Source organism: Chenopodium album, chromosome 8 (assembly GCF_948465745.1).
Source record: "Chenopodium album chromosome 8, dcCheAlbu1.1, whole genome shotgun sequence".
In the NCBI taxonomy this organism is placed as follows: Eukaryota; Viridiplantae; Streptophyta; class Magnoliopsida; order Caryophyllales; family Amaranthaceae; genus Chenopodium; species Chenopodium album.
Window position 1 is genome coordinate 23,173,212 of NC_137841.1, and position 20,534 is coordinate 23,193,745.

Sequence of the window (20,534 nt, forward strand, 5' to 3'; positions counted from 1 at the left end):
TGCAAACAAGTGAGGCTAGCATGGAGATGGAGCTTGAAGGTGCACTAGAAGTTTTGAGTGGCCAGAGATAGTTTCATAGTTTTGATTTCTGATTAGTTTATCATGACATTAGAAAAATTTCCGTTTTTAATGAGACAATATTTTGGTTTTCTTGTTTTGAATACTGAATTTGGTTTACTTGGATTGGACAAGTGTTGATCCATGACCAAGGTAGTAAATTATTTTCATTTTGCTAGATATGAGTTAATTTTGTTTTATGACATTAATATAAGTAGATCATAAAAGCAATTTAGATGATTTAAAATAAACTTGCTTACAACAAAGTAAGATTTGGTCACATAACCAATTTGCACATCCAAAGTTACATTGGACGGACTCTTATTCTAAATTGATTATGAATCACTTGGGAATTAGAAGTCATGCTTGATAAGGTGAAATGACCAAGTCACCTTTTAGTTGAAAGGGTGAAAGAGCTAACGACCTTTTGAAACTCATACATATGATGTGTGTGGACCATAGTTCAAGAATTAGCAAAGAGATTTAACTATTTCATTGTTTTTACTAACGATTTAAGTAACTATATTTATAATTAACTAATGAAGTAAAGCTTGGAATCATTGAAATGTTTAAAATTACAAAATAAAATGTAAAATCAGTGTGAGATAAACAATTTAACACCACAATATGATTGTTGCGAGAAATATTTAACTCAAAATCAATTATCATCTAAAGGAATTGTTGAATTAGTTCACAATCCAGAAACAATACAATTAAAATGTATGAAGAAGGAATCAAACTTTGCTTGCCATTGTTAGATCCAAGATTTAATGATTTACAAATATCGTTTTGAGGATATGCATTAGAACAACAACAATTGCGAATACACTAAACAGAAAACTTAACCAAAGCAGTAGAAAAGATGTCAAAAGAGTTATGTTTTGGAAATGTTCCAAAGTTATCTTTTCTAAACAGGATTAAGGGTTATGAAGTCAATGTAAAATGTTTACAAAGATGACATAATGCACCCTAAATCAGAAAAATGGTTCTTCATGGGTTTTCTCATGGAAACTGAGAGATATTATTCCTACAATCACATAGAAAACAAAATGTTTGTTGCTTGCGATAATGTCTTTATAGAAAGAAATCTCTTCCTACAAAGCCAAGTGAGAGTAAAGTTAGATCTCGATGAGATTCGAGACGAGCAAGACGAGCAACACATGGTTGTGAATAACACCACATTAGAGACAAAGGCATATGAAATCAGCTAATTTGATAAACCATATGTCGAAGCAAGCTAATTCCACTAGCAAGGCTTCTATCGTCCCACTTGAATGAAAGGCTTCAAATATTTGAAGAGAATAATTCTATTGTTGCTCATACCTATCGTAGGTTACTTGGGATCAAAACAAACAGTTTGTTGAAATTATGAGAAAATGTGGATTCTAAAATTTTCCTATTAGAATGGTTGGAATCCACGCCCTACAAGCAAGCTTTGGATAAGTGCCAACTCAAGAAATGGCTTAAAGCCATAAAATCTAGAATGGACTCCATGTCTGTAAAGATGTGCTAGCTTAGTCCATGATAGTTTTACAAATAGGGTCAAACCTATTAGATGCGTAAGCCTATTCGAATTCTTCTAGTGATTGCTGATTTCGATTATGAAGTTTAGCATTAGATATCAAAATCACCTTCGTGAAATGTTCTTGATGGGGGATATGTATATGATACAACCTAAGAGTTTTGAAATCCAGAAATCCTAGAGAGTTTTGCAAACTTCAGAAATTCATTTATGGATTAAATTAAACATCAGGGAGTTGGAACATTCGTTTCGATTAATCAAACAGTTTGATTTCCTTAAAGAGCGAAAAGGAATCTTGTAGAGACAAGAAGTTTAGTGGGAGCAATTGGTGTTCTTGGTCATGTATGTAGATGACATACAATTCATAGGAAATGACATATCAATGCTTGAATCGGTCAAGTAGTGGTTAAAGAGTTATTTCTATATGAAAGACTTAGGAGATGTTGAGTACATATTGGGAATCAAAGTCCATGAAGTGAATCTTGAAGAATGATTGGACTTAATCAAGAGACTTATGTTGATAAGATTTTTGACAAGTTCAAGATGCAAGACTCTAAGAAAGGATATCTTCCCATGTCTCATGATATTACACTCAGTAAAACTCATTGCTTTCAAAAGCTAATAGAGTTGAGTCGTATGGATAATGTACCTTATGCTTCTGCAAAAGGGTCCATTATATGTGCGATGAAATGTACAAAGCAAGTTGTTACATGTGACTTGTGCATATGTATCAGTTTTCAAGCAAATACAGAATAAACATACTAAAAGCTGTCAAGAACAAATCCTTGAGTACTTGAGAAGCACTAAAGGAATTTTTCTAATTTATGGTGTTAAAGGTAAACAAGTCAAAAGGTTGTATGGATGCAAGTTTTCCAAACAGGAAAGATAATTCTAAATGTTGATCTAGATGCATATTTGTGCCTGTATGGTGAAGTACAGTGAGCTCAAAAAGATCAAAGCCGAATGTTGTTGCATACTCAATATCAGAATATGTGTAGAGAGGGAGTTCAGATCAAATTGTCATGTGACTAAATGGATGCCTTTGCCAAAAAAAAAGGAGCTAGAGTCACATCATAAATCCAAACTAATAGATATGAGATATCACCTCAGTTATGAGATCAATGACAAGCGGGATGTCGTGATCTGCAAAGTTTTATTATGAGTGAGAAATCACTAAACCCCTTCCATAGACTAAGGTATGAAAGTCGTATTAAAGTCTTGGATTGAAGCAAGTTATGTAATTTAGGTTATGTATGTTTTAAGAAAACATATTACTTAAGTGATGCATCAATTTGCAGAATAATGTTTAAAACAGAAATTATTATTTCTCTTATTTAATCATGGTTTTGGAAATTAAATAAAATGTCCAAAATAATTATGAATTGATGGGCTCATCAGGTTGATGACCTGGTGAATGAAACCCCACAGTTGAACAAAATTCATATATTATTTAAGTTCCTAGTTCGAGATCATTAAAGTGGACATAAATGATTTCAATAAATGGACTAACATGTAAGATTGATTGGATAGCACAGTTTCATGTGCTATAGGGGCATAATGATGCTCGGCCAATCACTTGGATATGCATGAATGATGCATGATCGAACTATTGACCTACTTTGAAGTTCAAGTATAGAGCTTCCGGATATATCAGTGGATTCCTTTGACATGAGTGGATCATTGAGTTCATTCAATGGATGTTATGACCGTGGAACACTCAAACGTCTTGGCGTAACTGGAGATTATAAAGAGTGTTTCCTGGTTATTTCAAAAGTTGTGTGGGAGCCTTGTTGTCACAAGATTGAATACAGTCTACCTATTAAATTAGGAAATGTGTCATGGCTGCTTGAAGAGGGAGAATTCAGAAAATACGTGGCCGCGTTCAAATGCATTACTCAGTAATCATTTGGTTTTGTAATTCTAACTCAGATTTCAAGAAACGATTTGTAGATTAATATGATCTCGACATGTGATGCAATCATATTATCAAATCGACACATATTGACTTAAGGAATTTGAATATTGCACACTTGTCTTCGTCGTGTGCAATTACTAGATATATAAATAGATCAAATTATAGAGATAATTAAGTTCGTACATTTGGTTCGTCGTTTTATCATTGCTAGAGGTACTAACGATCTTTGGGCTAGTAAAATAGCCCAAAGCTCAATTGGACGGACCCTAAAAGGTCACACAAAGGGTCTAGATCGGGCATGAGAGGACAAGGCCCATGATGGGCCTCATCCTCTAGTATGGCCGGCCATGAGAGTAGGTTTGAGGATTTTGGGCTTCCTAACCCTAGTCTAATTATAATGTGATTATAAATAGACTAGGTGTCTAGGGTTTGCTACTAGTAAGTAAGCAATTCAGTGATCAGTAAGATCAAACCCGAATTAGCAAACACGAAATCAATCCCTCTCAAACTCTCCTCTCTCTCACGGCTCTCTCTCCTCCTTCGGCTCCAGTGTAGTGGTTCGTGGTGGTGGTGGTTCGTGGTGGTCGGCTTAGTCAATTAAAGGTGGTGATCGCGGTTTTCCTTAATCACTTGATCAATCTAGTATTGGTGGACGGCTCGTTCGAATCTCGTGGACTAAGTAGAGGAGCAACATTTAGAGCTCTATTCTCTCCCTGATTTGCTTGTCGAATAGCTACGTAGAATTCACGCTTCAAAGGTATGATTATGTGTCTTTGTGTGTTATGCATGTGATTCTTGGGATTAGGTGCTTTATTGAATATGATTCATATTATTTCCGCTGCGTAGTACCTATAAACTCCTACACGTTCTTCTGGAGGCTTCTTTTCTCTCTCTCTCTTTTTTTTTTTTTTTTGAAAACTTTGGTCGGGAAAAATGAAAAGTGGTAAAAACTTTTATTGGCCGACATTAGATGGTAAATCGGTCGGTATGTATTTAATTTGAAATGACCATTTTACCTACCGAATTTCTGTCGGTTATATTTAAAAACGGTCGGTAATTACCGACATACGGTCGGTAATATTTAAAAACGGTCGGTAATTACCGACATACTTAAAATCAGTTGGTACAATTTAAAATTACCGATTGATATTATTCGGTCGGTGATTTAGTCAATATAAACGCGATTTTTTTGTTGTGCACCACGCCCTTCGGCTTTCGATCTCCTTCTCCTTCGTCGCCACGTTCTCCTTCGGCACCACTTTCTTGGCCTTTTCCACCAATTTTCTTGGGCTTCTTCATCACTAATTGTTCAGAAACTCCACCTGATTCTATTTTATTCCTCTTGTTCACCTCCCTACGATCGTGATTCCCCCGAAACCAGCTCCCTCAGCCCTAAATGAAACCCCCTCCCCTAATCTCTGCCCTCAAATTCTTAATCTTTCCTCCCCAAACGAAATCAACTCATGGGAAAATTATAAATTGTCGCTTCTGCTGAATTTTGGTTCAAAATCTTCCTAATTTGATCCTCGAAATGGGATTTGCATGAGAGAATTGGGGAAATTTATAAGGGCTAGGGTTGGGGTAGAAATCTGGGAGTGGGAAAAGGGATGGGGAATCGGGGTGGATGAAATGGGAGAAGGTATGGTGACCGACAAGGGAGCAAGGCACCGCTGGCCCGAGGAGAGGCCAGGTGGTGGCTGTGTATGTGGGGGAGGGTAGGAGGGGGTTGGGTTTTTTTCTTAAAAAAAATTAATTTCAAAATCATTTTATTATTAAAAAAATAAATAATTTACCATGGTTAAATATTTTTATTAAAAATAACTATTATCTTTGGTCAGGATAATAAGAATTTTCAACATTCACCACTTAGAAAAATAAAACCATAGTGTTATCAAAGAGAGTTTAAAAAAAAAAATTAAAAATAAATAAAAATAAATAAATAAAACGTCAATTTCAATTATTTAAAGCTATTGCTGTAAAAATTGTCTTCCTCGTATAACTAGAGTATGTGTGCTTATCGACTCCCCTAGCCCAATACCAGTTTCTGCTACCATAATTGTGTTCAAATGGTAGTAGTTCATGCCAACAAGGTAGAGACATATTTGACAGTAAACTCACCAATTTGCATTATCAGATCTACATCCAAGGCAGACGCTATTGCATGAACTTTGATGAATTGATAAGGATCCAAAATCCCAAACTCTTTACGTACAACTGTTACAAGATCTATGAATGCCGCTCCTCATTTCTCAAGTTAGGAGTGCAGGTGATACATTATCAATAAAATCACTGCTCCTGTCATGCTACTTTAATTTCCTCAGAGACTTCATCCAACTTGATGGCTGAATCTTAGTTCTGACTCTCTTCCTGAGAAGGTGACTCCTCTTCTATCTTTATGTCTATTTGAACGGAAAGACATTGGAAACTTGTCTGCTCTGGAAGTGAGAATAGCTTCTTCTGGCCAATCAACAATAATGTCAATATCTCATGTAAATAATCACTTAGCAATTAGAGGCCTAATAAACAAAGTTAAACTGTTTTCCTTCATTTACGATCATACCAAGACAATTTATCATTTACCTTCATATGAGATGAAGATGATAGGTCTTTTTGGCCAATCAATACTTTGTCAATCCATCGATTATGACTTTCAATACTGTAATTCTAGTTCTTTGCATGCATGAAGGAGCTACCTAACTCCTTATATTCTCAATTTTGGTAACGTAAGATGTTTTGTCTACAGAAAGCATGACACTGGTTTATCAACAAGCAGAGCAGGTCCTTGGTCCTTCCCATCATTTGTCAACTGCGTATGATATATTCGTTCCCTACACAGATGCAAAATAACACATTAATTAAAAAACAGATAAAATAAAATAAAGTACAAAAAAAGACTTTAAAGTGTCAATAAGCTAAGCAGATGAGCAGAATACGTAGTATACTTAGTATACCAGTCATTTACTGCATTTAAAGGAAATCTGTTCTTATTCATTCAAATACCAAACATGAATTACATAGGAAAAGGATATGACAATAAAAGATCAAAGATCGATTTGTAACACGGAAACTCCTGAAAGTTCAAGTGTAGTTAAAAGATCAAAGATTGTTTTTTTGATGTATCAACCGAATTGTTTTCTATGGAACTTAAAAGAATCAATCGAAGACATGTTTAATACTTTTATTGATATCATTATAACACTAACTTCTCCTGGTAAGGATTAACTCTCCAAAGGCAACAGGTACAAAAGGTACTACATAACCTACCACAAATTGCTTGGTTGGCTATGTTGATAGCTTTATAAGAAACAAAGAGTTCAACTTGGAAGTTGGAGCAGCTTGCAGGTTCCTTAATGACTTGCAAACTTCACTTGGTTACCAAAATCCTGAATTTATTAAGAATAAAGTGATTGCACTTAAGGCTGAGGATGTTGAGGAGTCTGCACTCGTCATTCATATATTCAGAAAGATGTGCATGCATATTTAATAAAAAATTTCTAACCAAAAGTTTTATCCCAGTTGCAAAAAATGAAGACTGTAGAAGTCTTGAACACACAATTAAGGAATTTTTCACAAGATTGCTTTGTAAACACGAAGATCATGGTTTTGTAGACCACTTCATTTGCTAATTAGATGAGATTTAACGTCATGATTATCAATGATTTATACATAGCATCATAAACATAAGAAGTAACTGGACCAAAGCTCTAAAATTTTACAAAAAGTTATAAGATTTGAGATAAATGAAAAATCGATTGAAGCTTAACCCCTCTGTCAGGTCAAGTGATCTTTGCAGAACATAAAAACTAATGTCCTTTTGTAATTAGCTCTAGAGTATTGACTTCAGTTGGTTAGATCCTTAAACATAAGGTGCTATACAATATACTCAACTAGTATGCAAATATTGACCAAGAAAATGAATTGACTGCTAATTAGAAGTACTCACAGCTCACAGGAGAACATCTGAACATCTAGATAATCAATGTTCTATATTAACCTAAAGAAGCAATACTTGCAGCATATACTGCATCTACAGAATAATTGAGCTGAAAAACTGTTCAATTTTATTTACTTGTTTTATTTTTTATATTGAAGAATGAAACCAGAAAGAAGTGAACGATACAATTGAAACACACGTTGGAAATTGTTGATGTAAAACAAAGAATGAGAGAGAAAACAAAGTGAGAAAAAGTCCCACATTAAAAGAAAAAGAGAGAGTATTCTGACATTTATATATTGGAGTACTTTTAGTTTACTTAGTTGAAGAAGTGGGTGGTGGGTTTTTATACCACACACACGCGCGCTGGCCAGGCTAGGATCGGGACTTGGGTCTTGGGGAATGTGTGTGGTTTGGGGCCCTCTATCTTTTGGGTACGTTTATGGACTGCTCTTGTTGTTTGAATATTGTAACAGTTACAATATTTATTCTTTTGACTGATGTTACAATATTTTTTATATTCATCAATTGCCAGCTGTTAGTCTAAAGTCTAAACACACAGTCATACACACAAAATACTCCTCTCCAACTTAATCTTTCGTTTTTTTGGTAAGTGTTCGGAGTCGGGTTTGTGAGTGCACACAAGCTCTTGTATAACACATGTGACATGCCTCTAGAATTAGCCAAACATAAAATTGGCACTTGCAACTGTGACAAAATGAAAGTAAACACAACATTTCTCACAACCAACCACAAAAAGAGTTGAGTTTACTGACTCTAAAAATATTAGAGTTAATGAGAAAAGGCAAGTACCTCATAGCCTGACTAAAAACAGTTTTTGGTGATATAATCAACAAATGACTTTGTGAGGTAACAAAGCATAATCTAGGTCTTCTATTACTAGGACATCACCATTAACACTAGCGCTACTCCCGATCTGACCAGCTTTCTTGCAAAAATCACTAACTTCATTAATAACGCAAACCAAGAGTAAAAAACGCTTGATTCTTGATTCAAACTTAACAATTTTGGATGATCACTTCCTACCAAGAATCATTATCTTAAATGCATAAGGAGGATACCATTAACCTGTCCTTTGATAGGGCTAAGTAAGGCCAATGTCAATAAGGAACACCATTCCAGTCTATAAGACAAATTCTAGCTAGCAACATGAGAGGTTAATTGTTAAACTGAACTATGGTTCACTACTGCACTTTCACCAGGATCCAGGAAACATATATGCGGAACTAGAAGTTGTCTATAATGCAATGGAAATGACGTACTAAGAGTTTCACAAGCATGAAAGGTTTTGCCTGATTCATTCTGATAATATCTGCCTATCAGTCAACTTTCCTTCAGGCTGTGTAATAGTTTTCAACTAGGTGAGTAGGCCAAGGAGCACATTTAAAAATATAAATATATAAAAATAAAATATATGAAAAAAAAACAGATGTAGCTTAGTTAGGGCACAACGGCCTGACAGAGATTATCAAAGGAAACGATACTGCTTAGCATGCAAATGAATTCAAATCAGATTCATTATCTCATACCCAGTCACTAATGACCCATGAAAATTCTATAATACAAATAATAAGATTTGGGCGAATCAAAGAAATGGTGTCAGCAACTTATGCATGATAGGAGAACAGAAAGACAAAAGGAAACACATATAAGAGGATGAAATCAAGCAGTACGCAGATATTACTCATCAAAGCACTCAGAACAACAATTTTATACCTATAGACTTCTGCATTCTTGTCTGAAGAAGCCCTGCAGTTCATGAGCTAGCACTTGATAACATGGAACCACGTTACAGGGTCTTCTACAACTTCCAGTTGTAATTGGCTTAGAGGATGCATCTATTGGCTTGTTTTTCTTAACTTCTCCTCCTTCGCTGTCTTTTTGCAGGTACTGCCGACCTTTAAAGCAGAAAAGGATAAGTGGTCTTCGTATATACTGAAAGAAACAGTAACATGACTAATCTGATAGCAATTGCTGGCTTTTCTTTTCCAATCAAGAGATAGATGTAGAGTAAAGGAATTTTTAGTATTGAATATTTGTATAGCTAGATCTCAGTATTTTATTGATGCCCTTGATGGGTTTACTCTTTAGGACATCCCAAGATAATATATGTGAATACTATTTCTAGAAGAAGAGGACATATTAATAAACAAGTATTTTCTACCTGCTCTTTTTTAACTGCCTTGAGTTGACACGTTGCAGATATTGAAGCATCAATGCCCGTGTTTTCCCATCAGGTACAAGGCCAACGTCACGCAATTTCATGTATAGTCTCTTGGCTGACTCAATCCTCCCTCTAAGACACATTCCATGAATTGCAGCATTATAAAGAGATACATCAAGTGATGACTCCTGCCAAAGGGGACAGCAACGAATCTTGAAGCCAAACAATAAAAATAAAAAGGCAACAAAAAAACTGTCATAGAAGAAGATAAAGGAAAATTAACCAGTCAAAGAATCTGACACATTTAACATGGGCCAGTTCAAATAATTGTTTACATACTGGAGTTAATAGATATAGCATGCCAGCTTGACAAATAATACGGTTGGATTTTGCATGATACATAAGATCTATTTAAAATTAGTTGACATCCGGCAAAAATAGCCAACTTCAGAAAAGTATGAACTTACATTTAAAATGTCCTCCACTTCATCCCATAGATCTCCCCAAATGCAGCTTCTGATTAGAGACAAATGTGTGAAAGTATCTGGGGCACACTTCTTCTGATCCATGTGCTTATAAACCTGTAATGCAACTTTTGGTTTTCTAGCAACCTCACAAGCACCAATAACTATATTGTACGATGAAGTTGAAACTAACATTCCGGAATTTTCCATTTTCCAAAGAAACTGCAGAGCTTTCTCCCAAAAACCAAGCCTCTGGCAACACATTAAAGCAGTGTTGTATAGCTGTAAATTTGGTTCAAAGCTCCAATCTTTCTGTATGCTTTCAAAGAACTGGAGAGCAAAAGCGTATTGATTGGTCTTATAGAAAGCAGCTAGCAAGGCATTCCATGTGTACGTATCAGGTGTATGGCCCAAGGATTTCATATGTTTATAAACCTTAAATGCTTCTTTAAGCTTACCGGCTTTCCCTAGTGAGTTTATCAAAGAATTACAAGAAATTAGATTTGGCTTCAATCCACTATTTAGCATACTTTGGAACACATTTAAAGCTAAATCCCACTTCTCTTCTTTGGTGTAAGCACCTATGACAGCATGCATTGTATCACACCCAGGATTTAGTCCATTCTGAAGCATCTCAGCATAGGCCTGGATAGCCATCTCATACTGACCACAACGGACAAATGTACAAACAAGTAGACGATAAGTAACTTCCGTCCCAATAACCCCATTTCCCTTCATAGCATTCCATATCCTCTCCATTTGAACCCAATTATTCTCCTTAGCGCATATAGACATCATAGTATTATAAACAATCGCATCAAAACATTGCTTCATCTCACTTTCAATCTCCCATTGATAAAAAAATTCCAAGGCTATATCACTACCGCGATAACTTGCAACTGCTTTCAATACTAAACTACATGAATGCCCCGAAATTATCTTCTCACGTTTCATGAATGCAAACACTCTCAGCATATCATCCAACATCTTATTCCTCAAAAGACAAGCTAATAAAGAATTACAGGCATGTAAATCAGGCCGTAATCCAGCAAACTCCATCGACCTAAACAATTGCAAAGCACTCTTTCTCTTATTGGTTCGACTAAGACCCAAAATTCGTTTAGACAATTCCCCTTCATCCCTTTCCTCTAAATAGCAAAATTTCATCTCACCCCCTTTCGAACCCAACGTATGATACAATTGCTGTGCCACACCTTCATCTTCAATAAATGGAATCCCACCTTGCTGAGAAACCAACCTATTTTCAATACTACCAACCATAGTCTTAAAATTGACAGACTTTCGCCGTCTTTCGGACCAATTTAGCAAACAAACCCCCCATAATCTTGCTCCTATACCATGAAATTTAGTAATAGTATCAGGCCCGTCTCCGAGCGGGGGCAAGAGGGGTGGCCGCCCGGGGCCGAGGGAGAAAAGGTCCATTTTCATAGTTACTTCCTACAATAAAGGGCTATAATTAACAGCCTTACAATACATCAACAACCAAATTTTACTTTATTATCAAATTAAGCTCCAAAAATCACATTAACAATAAAATTTGACTCAATTATCAATTTAGTCTCTAAAAATAACATTAAATTCTTCTCCCTCAATTATATCAATGTAAATTGCACATAACAAAATTCTAGCAACAAAATTGATTGTTATAACCTTCCATAACTTCAGTAATTATGACCAGAAGTTCAATTACCAAATCAACGATAATATAATGACTTAATAAAGGATTAAAAAATAAAATACGTCTTACCTCAGAAGCTGCTGCAATGGAGAAGAGAGGGGGTGTACTGGTGTAGATAACGTAGGTGGATGATTAATGGCAACCGTCAGTTCAGCATAATTCAACGGTCATGATTTTATCTATAGATTGACCCGAGTAGAATTTGAAGAGGTTGCTCCAATTAATCTCCGTTGAAAATCGCTACTTTACAATTAAACCGTTACTTCATAAAAATAAAGTAGTCCCTCCGTCCCTAATTATTAGTCACTTTTGCTATAAAATCACGGGAATTAAGGAGAAATAAAGAAAGTACATTGAAAAAGTAAATTAAAGTACATGAAAAATTTAAATTCCATTGAGAGTAATTAAAGTATGTTAACATTTGCACAAATATTTTAATTACTTTAACATTTGCATGAAAGTAACAAAAATTCTCTAACAATTGCTCATATACCGTGAAAGTAATTAAAATACAAATTGTAATTAAAATACATGAAAAAGTTTAAATTTGTGCAAATGTTAAAGTAATTAAAATTTTGCAAATTAATTATGTCTCCACCTTCATCCCTTTCCTCTAACAATTCCCCTTCATCCATTTCCCATGTATTTTAAATTTGTGCAAATTAAAGTAGAAAGTAATTAAACATTTGCACAAATTTAAACTTTAACATTTGCTCCTATACCATTTGTTAGAGAATTAAAGTACATGGGAAAGTTAAATTTACAAAAATATTTTTACAAATGTATTAGAGAATTTTGGTAAAAAATATAATATTAATGGTACTTTTTTTTTTTTTTTGAGGGGATATTAATGGTACTTGAAAAAAGCAAATGTGACTAACATTTTAAGTCACCAAAATTGGCAAAAGTGACTATTAATCGGGGACGGAGGGAGTAATAAACTTGAATTTTCTCGAATAATGTTAGATGATTGAACAAGTATGTTAAACTATTATGGAACACTTTCCATTTAGCCTCTCTAATAAATAAGATTCGTTTATCATAAGACAAAATCGCTACTTCATAGTGATAAACTTGAATCTAATACTAGTATATAATTTTAGTGTCAATCAAAAACATAACTTTAGGAATAATCGATAGTTGGGATTAATTAGAGTAAATAATTTTAGGGTTTTGATAAAATTCAACACCCCTTGAACTTGGGATTATTAAGAAATAATCGATAGTTGGGATTATTTACAATAAATGACCAAAAAAAATTAGGAAATTTTGAAAAGAGTAATCCCATATTTGACACATCTTCTTAAAATTACCCCACATTTGCGTATTCCAGAAATAATTCCATCTTTGTTCCCCATATTCTCAAAATAATCCTTTTTACTTTTAACTTGTAAAACAGGTTAGATTTTTTTTTTTTTTTTTAAAAAAAAAAAAAAAAAAAAAAACCATTAATCTCTCTTCTCTCACCTCACCCCCTCCATCCCTGTCAACCACCTCCACACCACCACCACACACTAACTCTCACACAAACACCACCCCTGCTCCACCGTCCATAACAACAACCACAACTCACAAGCCACGGCTAATCCCCACCTTCTACAACCCCCATACTCAACCTCAACACAGATTTCCAACTCCCCTGCCCCTGCCTTCTCTTACCAATGCACATCAATTGCGAGCTCAACCACCACTAACCCCCAATCCTACGAGCTTAGCCACCGCTCAAAATCCTCTTTCTCTTTCTCCTCCTCCTTTGAAGCTCATCAAACCTCCTACCTTCGTCACTCCTTCAATGGCAGAATTGGGGCTTCAATTAATCTGAAATTGGGCTGAATTGGGGCTTCGATTAATCTGAAATTGGGCTGAATTAGGGCTTCAATTAATTTGAAATTGGGCTGAATTGAGGCTTCAATTAATCTGAAATCGGGCTAAATTGGCTAACCAAAAGTATAATGCGGCTGTTTTTGACCGATTTGATGTTATACGTGGCAGAAGAGGTGCTGCTGGAGGTGTTGGTTTGCGGCAATGGTAGTCTGGTAGCTGGTTGGCTGCGCTTTTGTTGTTGTCGATTTGGGTGAATGGTTTAGGTGGGGAGTGAGTGAGTGACGGGGAAGGGAAGTTAATGTTTGGGTTTTTTTCCGGTGTGTGGGTGGTTGGATGTGGTGGTGGTGGTGGTGAATTAGGTGGGAGGGAATCAAGGAGGTCGGCTGTGGTTGGGTCTGATTGGCCGGCTTTTGGCTGTTTCGGCGGGCAGCTGATCTGACGAGGGAGGGGTGGCTCTAGTAGGGTAGCAGAGTAGGGATGGCAATGGGTCGGATCTGGACCGGGTCCGGATGGATCCGGATCTAGATCTGTTTTTGTAACAAGGATCCAGATCCGACCCGGATCCGTCCGGTCTCGAAAATTGAGACCCGAATCCAGATCCGACGGGTCCAATGGATCCGAGTTTGAATCTGGGTAACAAGGATCCAGATTCGACCCAAGACTGTCGGGTATTGAAAATGGAGACCTGGATCCAGATCCGACTGGTCCAATGGATCTGGGTCCAATATATCTTACCTAATTTTTTGCAATAAATGTAATGTTTGGGTCAAGAAATGCATTTCAAACTTTCGTCGGGTTATTAAGTTCAACCTGTAGACATCTACTTTTGGCCTCCTGTCCCGACAGGAAGTGTAATGACGATAAATAAAGGCATCTTCGTGTTGGATCAAAGTGAAGAATACTTATGGATAACTGGTTAAGCCACAAAACACAAAAGACTAGCCCAAATTAATGAAAAGCCAAAACAAGTTCCAATTAACTAAACCAGATCATAATTAGGCTTAAGCCCGTGCTTAAACCCTAATAATGACGGATTTAGGAGCGCCTAGGTTAAAACTTAGTGCTGCCGCAGAAAAAGCCGCGCGCATCTCACAAAGTTGCGCTGGGCTGCCGCGCGCAACTATTTCAGTTGATTTGTAATTATTCGGAAATTATACGGAAAATATAAAATCGAATCTTACCATAAAGCCGCGCGCAAGACAAATAGTTGCGCTGCACATATATAGCAGCGCAACACTATAACTTGCGCTGGGTTGCCGCACGCAACTTCATCTGTTGCGCGCGACACCTGCTGCGGCAGATTGCTCGAAACCCTAAACCTAATCCTTCTCTATAAATACGAGCTTAAACCAAGGCTTCAACAGACAGAAATTAACCTAAAAACTCTAGCGAAATAACTTGTGAACTTGTGTAACCTAGCCCTCTTGTCCTAAACACTCACCCTTTCGATACTTTGTTAATACGGTGGAGGTTCCCCAACAAGAAGGTGTCCATAAGTGTTCTAAACGGAGATATAGCAAAGAGAAGGGGTAAATTCCCGAGCACTTAGTTAAATCACCTTTATTTTCTTGTTTAAAAGGACTTTAATTAATTAATTAGTGTTGTTTGATCACTTTTAAAGTAATTAATTAATCAATTCCACATAGTTTCTTGCGTTAAATAAAGACTAGAATTGAATTAAATAATTGTTGGTTGATCACCTAAGCCAAGGCGAATCTTGTTTATTTATTGTTCTTTCACGAATATTATTAAATAAGAATAACGACCTTGCAATGTAATTCCTACGTGAACTAATGCTTGTAAATAAAATCAACTAACATAGTTTTAGGTATCGCGTTGCATATATTGTTTGGTGATGAAATTGTAAAAAAGGAAGAGCTAGTAGAGGTCGTACTAGGGCTAGGATGACGATTCCCCTCTAAAAGGAACGTTATCTTAGTACCCTCGCTCCCGAACTCATTTCTGGTTTATAGACCAATTTGGGCATGGGTAAACTTATGATTTGTGCTAATTATTCCATGAACTCCACATGGAAGAAAGGCATGAACGAGGTTTATGAGTTTTTCCTAAAACTCATTGGCAATTCCTACTTGTTTCTTATAAAAAAGCGTGATGATGGAATCAATTCTAATTCAAGGTCCCCTAAACAGTCAGGAATTCAAATCCTACTACACCCTAACAAGTGTAAAGTCCTAGGCTTTTAAGTGGCCAAGGGCATTTAAGGAGAGTACCCCTTACGATGGGATCACCCTCCTTACAGTGGCGACTCTACTGGGGATTTAGAGGTTACATGAATAATTCGTAGTTATGGTCCAAGGTATCCAACACTAGGTTGCCTATGGGTTGTAACGAGAATTAACTTGGATAATCTCTAGTTAGAGAGCGAGACTTGAACGCATAATATCTTCATTTTGCACAAAAGTAAAAACCAAATAAGCAACATTGCATCATGCATAAGCATAGCACACTTAAACCATTGGGGATTAGCTCATTGACTAGGGGTCGCCAACACTAGGCGTCTATCCCAAAATCAATAACAATCATCCCACCCATATCACCAACAAAATGTTGGGAGGGCGATGCCATGGGTCAACACGTTGAGTGATTGATTTATGCGTCGTTTCTTAAGGTATGCTATGGTACCTTTGGACACTCAAGCCTTTTTTGACCTTAGAATGACATTGTGTGAATCTTGACTTATAACATGCTTATGTGATTATGTGACTATGTGCAACGTGTTAGGATAGTCTTCTTTTTCTTTTTTTACTTTGGTCTAGGTTCCCAATTACGAAGTTGTCTCTTTGTGATTTAGCGTCATATTCAAAGGATAACATAAAAAAATAAAAAAAATAAAAAAGAGGTCAAATGAAAAAAATTCGATTAAAAAAAACGCTCCAATAAAAAAAAATACTACGAGCAGGTCGCGCGCGCAACTCACGAAGTTGCGCGACCCCTCCCAGCGCAAGTCATTTTGTTGCGCGTGACAACCGCGCGCAACTTAGTAACTTGCACGCGCCCACTGGACGAGCCAGTTTTGATTTCTCAAAAAAAAAAAACAAATTGACTCGTCCGAATAATATCTTCATTGAAGAATTGTTAAGGGCGATGTTATCCGTTTGAGTATATTTTGCGTCTTTTTTTTTTTTTTCTTCAAAAGCAAGCGCATCGATTTACTTATCCTTTCGTACTCCTTTAGGGCTGGTTTTCAAGCTTGGGAAAGAGGACCCCCGGGCACTCGCATTCTACGTTTACCACCCTAAGATCAACCCCTTTCAAACCGCTTTCATTCGACAACTAATCCTAGTCCAACAACAATGACAACCGTCGAAGAACTTCAACAAGAGATTCTTCGTATGAGAGAGGAAAAGGCTCAAGAGGCCGAGGAGTGGAGAATTAAGAAGATGGAAAATGCTGAAAAGAAAAAAGTTGAAGCATTAGCCTTACAAGAAAAGATGGAGCAACTATCCATCAAAGAAAAGTCGTTAGAGAAGCTAGTTCTTCGTTCTACAATGGGGAACAAGTACTTTGATGCAGAAAAGTTTGTTCCTCCCCCACGACTTGCTTTACCAGAAAAGTTCGTAGCTACGAACTTGCCAATATTTAAGGTGACCAATAATCCACAAAATCACTTAATGTGTTTTACTAGCACTATGGCACTAAAGGGAGTTGATCCTAAGCTTTATGCTTTGACTTTCCCTTTATCACTGGACCCAACCGCGAGAGAGTGGTACTATGGGCTAGATCCAAAATTCAAAGCAACATGGGAAGATGTAGTTTCGTCTTTCATCACCCAATACGAAAGTAACGTAGAGTTCAAGTCAACTTTACGTGAACTCGAGATGCTTAAGCAAGGAGACGATGAAGGTTTCCTTGCTTTCTATGGTAGATGGCGAGAAAAGGCGGCCCACCTTGCCCAAAGGCCTCCTGAACTCGAGTTAGTACAAAAATTCATTGACAATTGTCATGAAAGGTACAATAAACATCTACGTTACCTTGGTCTAGACACTTTTTAAAAGGTCTATTATGTGGCTACTAGGATTGAAGATGATCTTGCTAAGGAAAAATCAAACAAACCTCATTATCATCATCAACCTAAGAATAACTACAAAAAGGGGAATGATAATGCATCATCCTTTATTGACGTATTTGCGACTTCCACGCAATATAATAACACTAATCAATATGATGATCCTGGGAAAAGATGGACAAAAGAGAGAAAATTTACTCCATTTCCTATAAGCTATAAAGAATTGCTAGAAAAACTAAATGAAAAAGGCTTACTTGCCCCAACAGGGCCAACACCACCCACTCCACCAGTAAAGAGGTTTCCTCAATGGAATGGTAGTGCTTATTGTGCTTATCATAGGGGTGTTGGACACGATACTGAACGTTGCTATGTTTTAAAGCAAAAAATACAAGATTTAGTAGACGATGGGAGAATCCCACGCCTAAACCTAACAATAATGCATCCCCCTTAGGGGTGTTTCACATCGAGGAAGACCATATGGGAAGCGACACCTTCAATCCTTTGGACTATATCACACCCATAGGAGAACCTCTATCCACAATACTCATAGGGGTAACTAATGAAGTATGTGGACTATGGGACGACGACTTTCAAGACTTATATGTCTCTAAGTATGTCGCCGTCCCACCTCCATCTTGTTTGCAAAATGAAACAAATGGAGCGCTTGATTGGGATCATTTCTTGGGGAAATCGCAAGACTTATCGAATCTCTCCTTGGATGAACAATGGCATCAAGAACAACTCATGGAGCATCTTGAAATGGAGGCACATCCAAAGCCTCTAGAAGAAAGTTGGTTTATGAGTCCTATGACTAACCAAAATGAGATAGATCATTTAACTCGTTCTGGGCGAGTCTACCAAGCACCACCACCAAATGGACCTTCGACCACACAAAATCAAACTCAAGGTCAAACACAAAATACAATACCACCTTCACTTGAGGTGGAAGATCCATTGGTCAAACAACTTCGCCAATCCAAGGAGAATGTTAGCATTTGGGAACTCCTAAGTACTTCTAAAGAACATAGGAATTCTCTCATGAACGCTCTAACGACTTTGTTTGTAAGTATGGACACAACCCCTTAGGATCTCGTTAGCTTTCTTATTAGCGAAAAATCCGACAAGTCAATCGTTTTCACTAATGATAATTTGCCTGTAAAGGACAATACCCACAACAATGTGTTATACTTAACTGTGGGATGCAAGGGATACAACATCCCTCTAACTTTGGTAGACAATGGGTCGGCTGTAAACGTATGCCCATTACGAACGGCAAAATACTTAGGCCTAAATCCAGAAAAAGATTTCCAATCAACAAAACAAAGCATAAGGGCCTATGACAATTCGAGAAGATCGGTGTGTGGAATTGTTAAGCTACCAATTACCACAGGCCCAATTCAAAAGATGGTTGAATTCCATGTTATGGACATAAAACCTACATTCAACCTTTTACTTGGACGTCCTTGGATACACGAGCTTGGTGCAATACCATCCTCACTTCATTAAATGATTAGGTTGAACTATCAAGGGCTTCCTATGACTATACATGCTTCTCCACTCAAAATAGCAATAAATGATCAATCACTCTTAGAAATAAACCATGATAATGATGAAGAGGACATGTGGGGATTTGCCGTGGAGCCAATCTTCACAATCGAAATGGAAGAAGACTTGGAAGAACCATTCAAGCTTGATCCATATTCAACTCGGATAGTAAACAACATCTTGCTCAAGAGTAGTTACTTTCCTGGGATGCCTTTGGGAATAGGAATGAAGAAATCTCTCTTACTTCCTATCCTAAAGAAAAGCTTCTCCTTTGGATTGGGATATAAACCAACCAAAGAAGAATTGGAGTCTCACGATGCCAAAAACAAAGCACGTAGAGACAATAATAAGAAAGGGATAATCACTTTACTCCCATCCTATCAACGAACCCTTAATGGACAACTCATTAGGGAGGGAGAAGATTACCCATGCTACGACTTTCCGGAACCCTTAGTTTTGGAAGGAATCAAGAATCCTGGATTTGAGATATTTCATGATTGCTACTTCTTGGATGAGGATCTTAGTATCGTTAAATCAAAACACCCAACTCTAGGGTGCTATGATGGGCAAGCATTTAACTTGCTATTTGGACTAGAACAAAATTATGTCGCAACAATGACCAATCAAAATATCATTCAAGATGAAGCCTTTGACCCAACCTTGTTGATCACCCCTTCAAACAAAACTTTTGAGCATGGATGGAGGAAATCTTTCAAATGGATCAATCACAAAGGCGATAAACTGGAGATCGTCACGAGCGAAGGGAAGATGTTTGAAGAATCGGACGATGAATCCATTGTAGACTCTATGGAAGCTGAAAATCTAGGGCTTGTGGCCATTACTGAGTCTTTATTTTCTAGTTCTAAGGACGAAGATCCCAAAAAGGATTCTTCTCTTGATGTACTCTCTTTTGATTTTAATAATATGAGCTCTATTTCCGAGTATATGCCTTCTCTTGAATCTTTCGAATGCTCTAACAATCAATCTAATGAAGATGATAACATTAATAAATTGGTTGAATTAGTGAATGAACGAGAACAAAAGAACCCTATTGTTGAAGAAACTGAAATAGTTAATATAGGAACTAACGAAAATAAGAGAGAAGTCAAAATTGGATTAACTCTAAATCCGGAAGAGCGATCAACCCTCATATCGACGCTCAAAGAATTCGAAGACGTGTTTGCTTGGTCATACAAGGACATGCCTGGAATAGATAGGGAAATCGCGGAACATACCATTCCCTTGAACCCTACTTCTAAACCAGTAAAACAAAAACTTCGACGAATGAAACCTGATGTCGCATTAAAAATAAAAGAAAAAGTACAAAAACAGTTGGACGCCGGTTTTATTCGCGTATGTAAT

At 36.9% G+C, this 20,534-nt stretch overlaps 1 protein-coding gene across 4 annotated transcripts; it reads right to left on the bottom strand.

Moving 5' to 3' along the window:
• Positions 1–5,430: 5,430 nt before the first annotated feature.
• Positions 5,431–11,983, bottom strand: LOC145641766 (pentatricopeptide repeat-containing protein At3g29290-like). Of its 4 annotated transcripts, none has more exons than XM_081692710.1 (6): positions 11,846–11,983; positions 10,081–11,535; positions 9,614–9,801; positions 9,166–9,347; positions 6,075–6,322; positions 5,431–5,951 (listed from the first exon to the last, which is right to left on the bottom strand). In XM_081692710.1, exons 2-4 carry the CDS (start codon positions 11,524–11,526, stop codon positions 9,305–9,307), a joined length of 1,677 nt encoding a protein of 558 aa, XP_081548836.1. In that variant the 5' UTR covers positions 11,527–11,535; positions 11,846–11,983; the 3' UTR covers positions 5,431–5,951; positions 6,075–6,322; positions 9,166–9,304. The 4 variants fall into 4 exon arrangements, with proteins under 4 accessions (XP_081548836.1, XP_081548837.1, XP_081548838.1 ...); XM_081692711.1 differs by lacking the exon at positions 11,846–11,983 and adding an exon at positions 6,759–6,877 and having other exon boundaries at positions 10,081–11,839; XM_081692712.1 differs by lacking the exon at positions 11,846–11,983 and having other exon boundaries at positions 5,431–5,948; positions 10,081–11,839.
• Positions 11,984–20,534: the final 8,551 nt, after the last annotated feature.

Excerpts from the sequence above, each read along its gene's own strand:
- LOC145641766 (XM_081692710.1), bottom strand. The coding sequence starts at position 11,526 with ATGAAAATGGACCTTTTCTCCCTCGGCCCCGGGCGGCCACCCCTCTTG. Across the intron at positions 9,802-10,080 it reads AAGTGGAGGACATTTTAAAT|GAGTCATCACTTGATGTATC; the intron begins GTAAGTTCATAC and ends CCCCTTTGGCAG. Across the intron at positions 9,348-9,613 it reads AGGCAGTTAAAAAAGAGCAG|GTCGGCAGTACCTGCAAAAA; the intron begins GTAGAAAATACT and ends TCTGCTTTAAAG.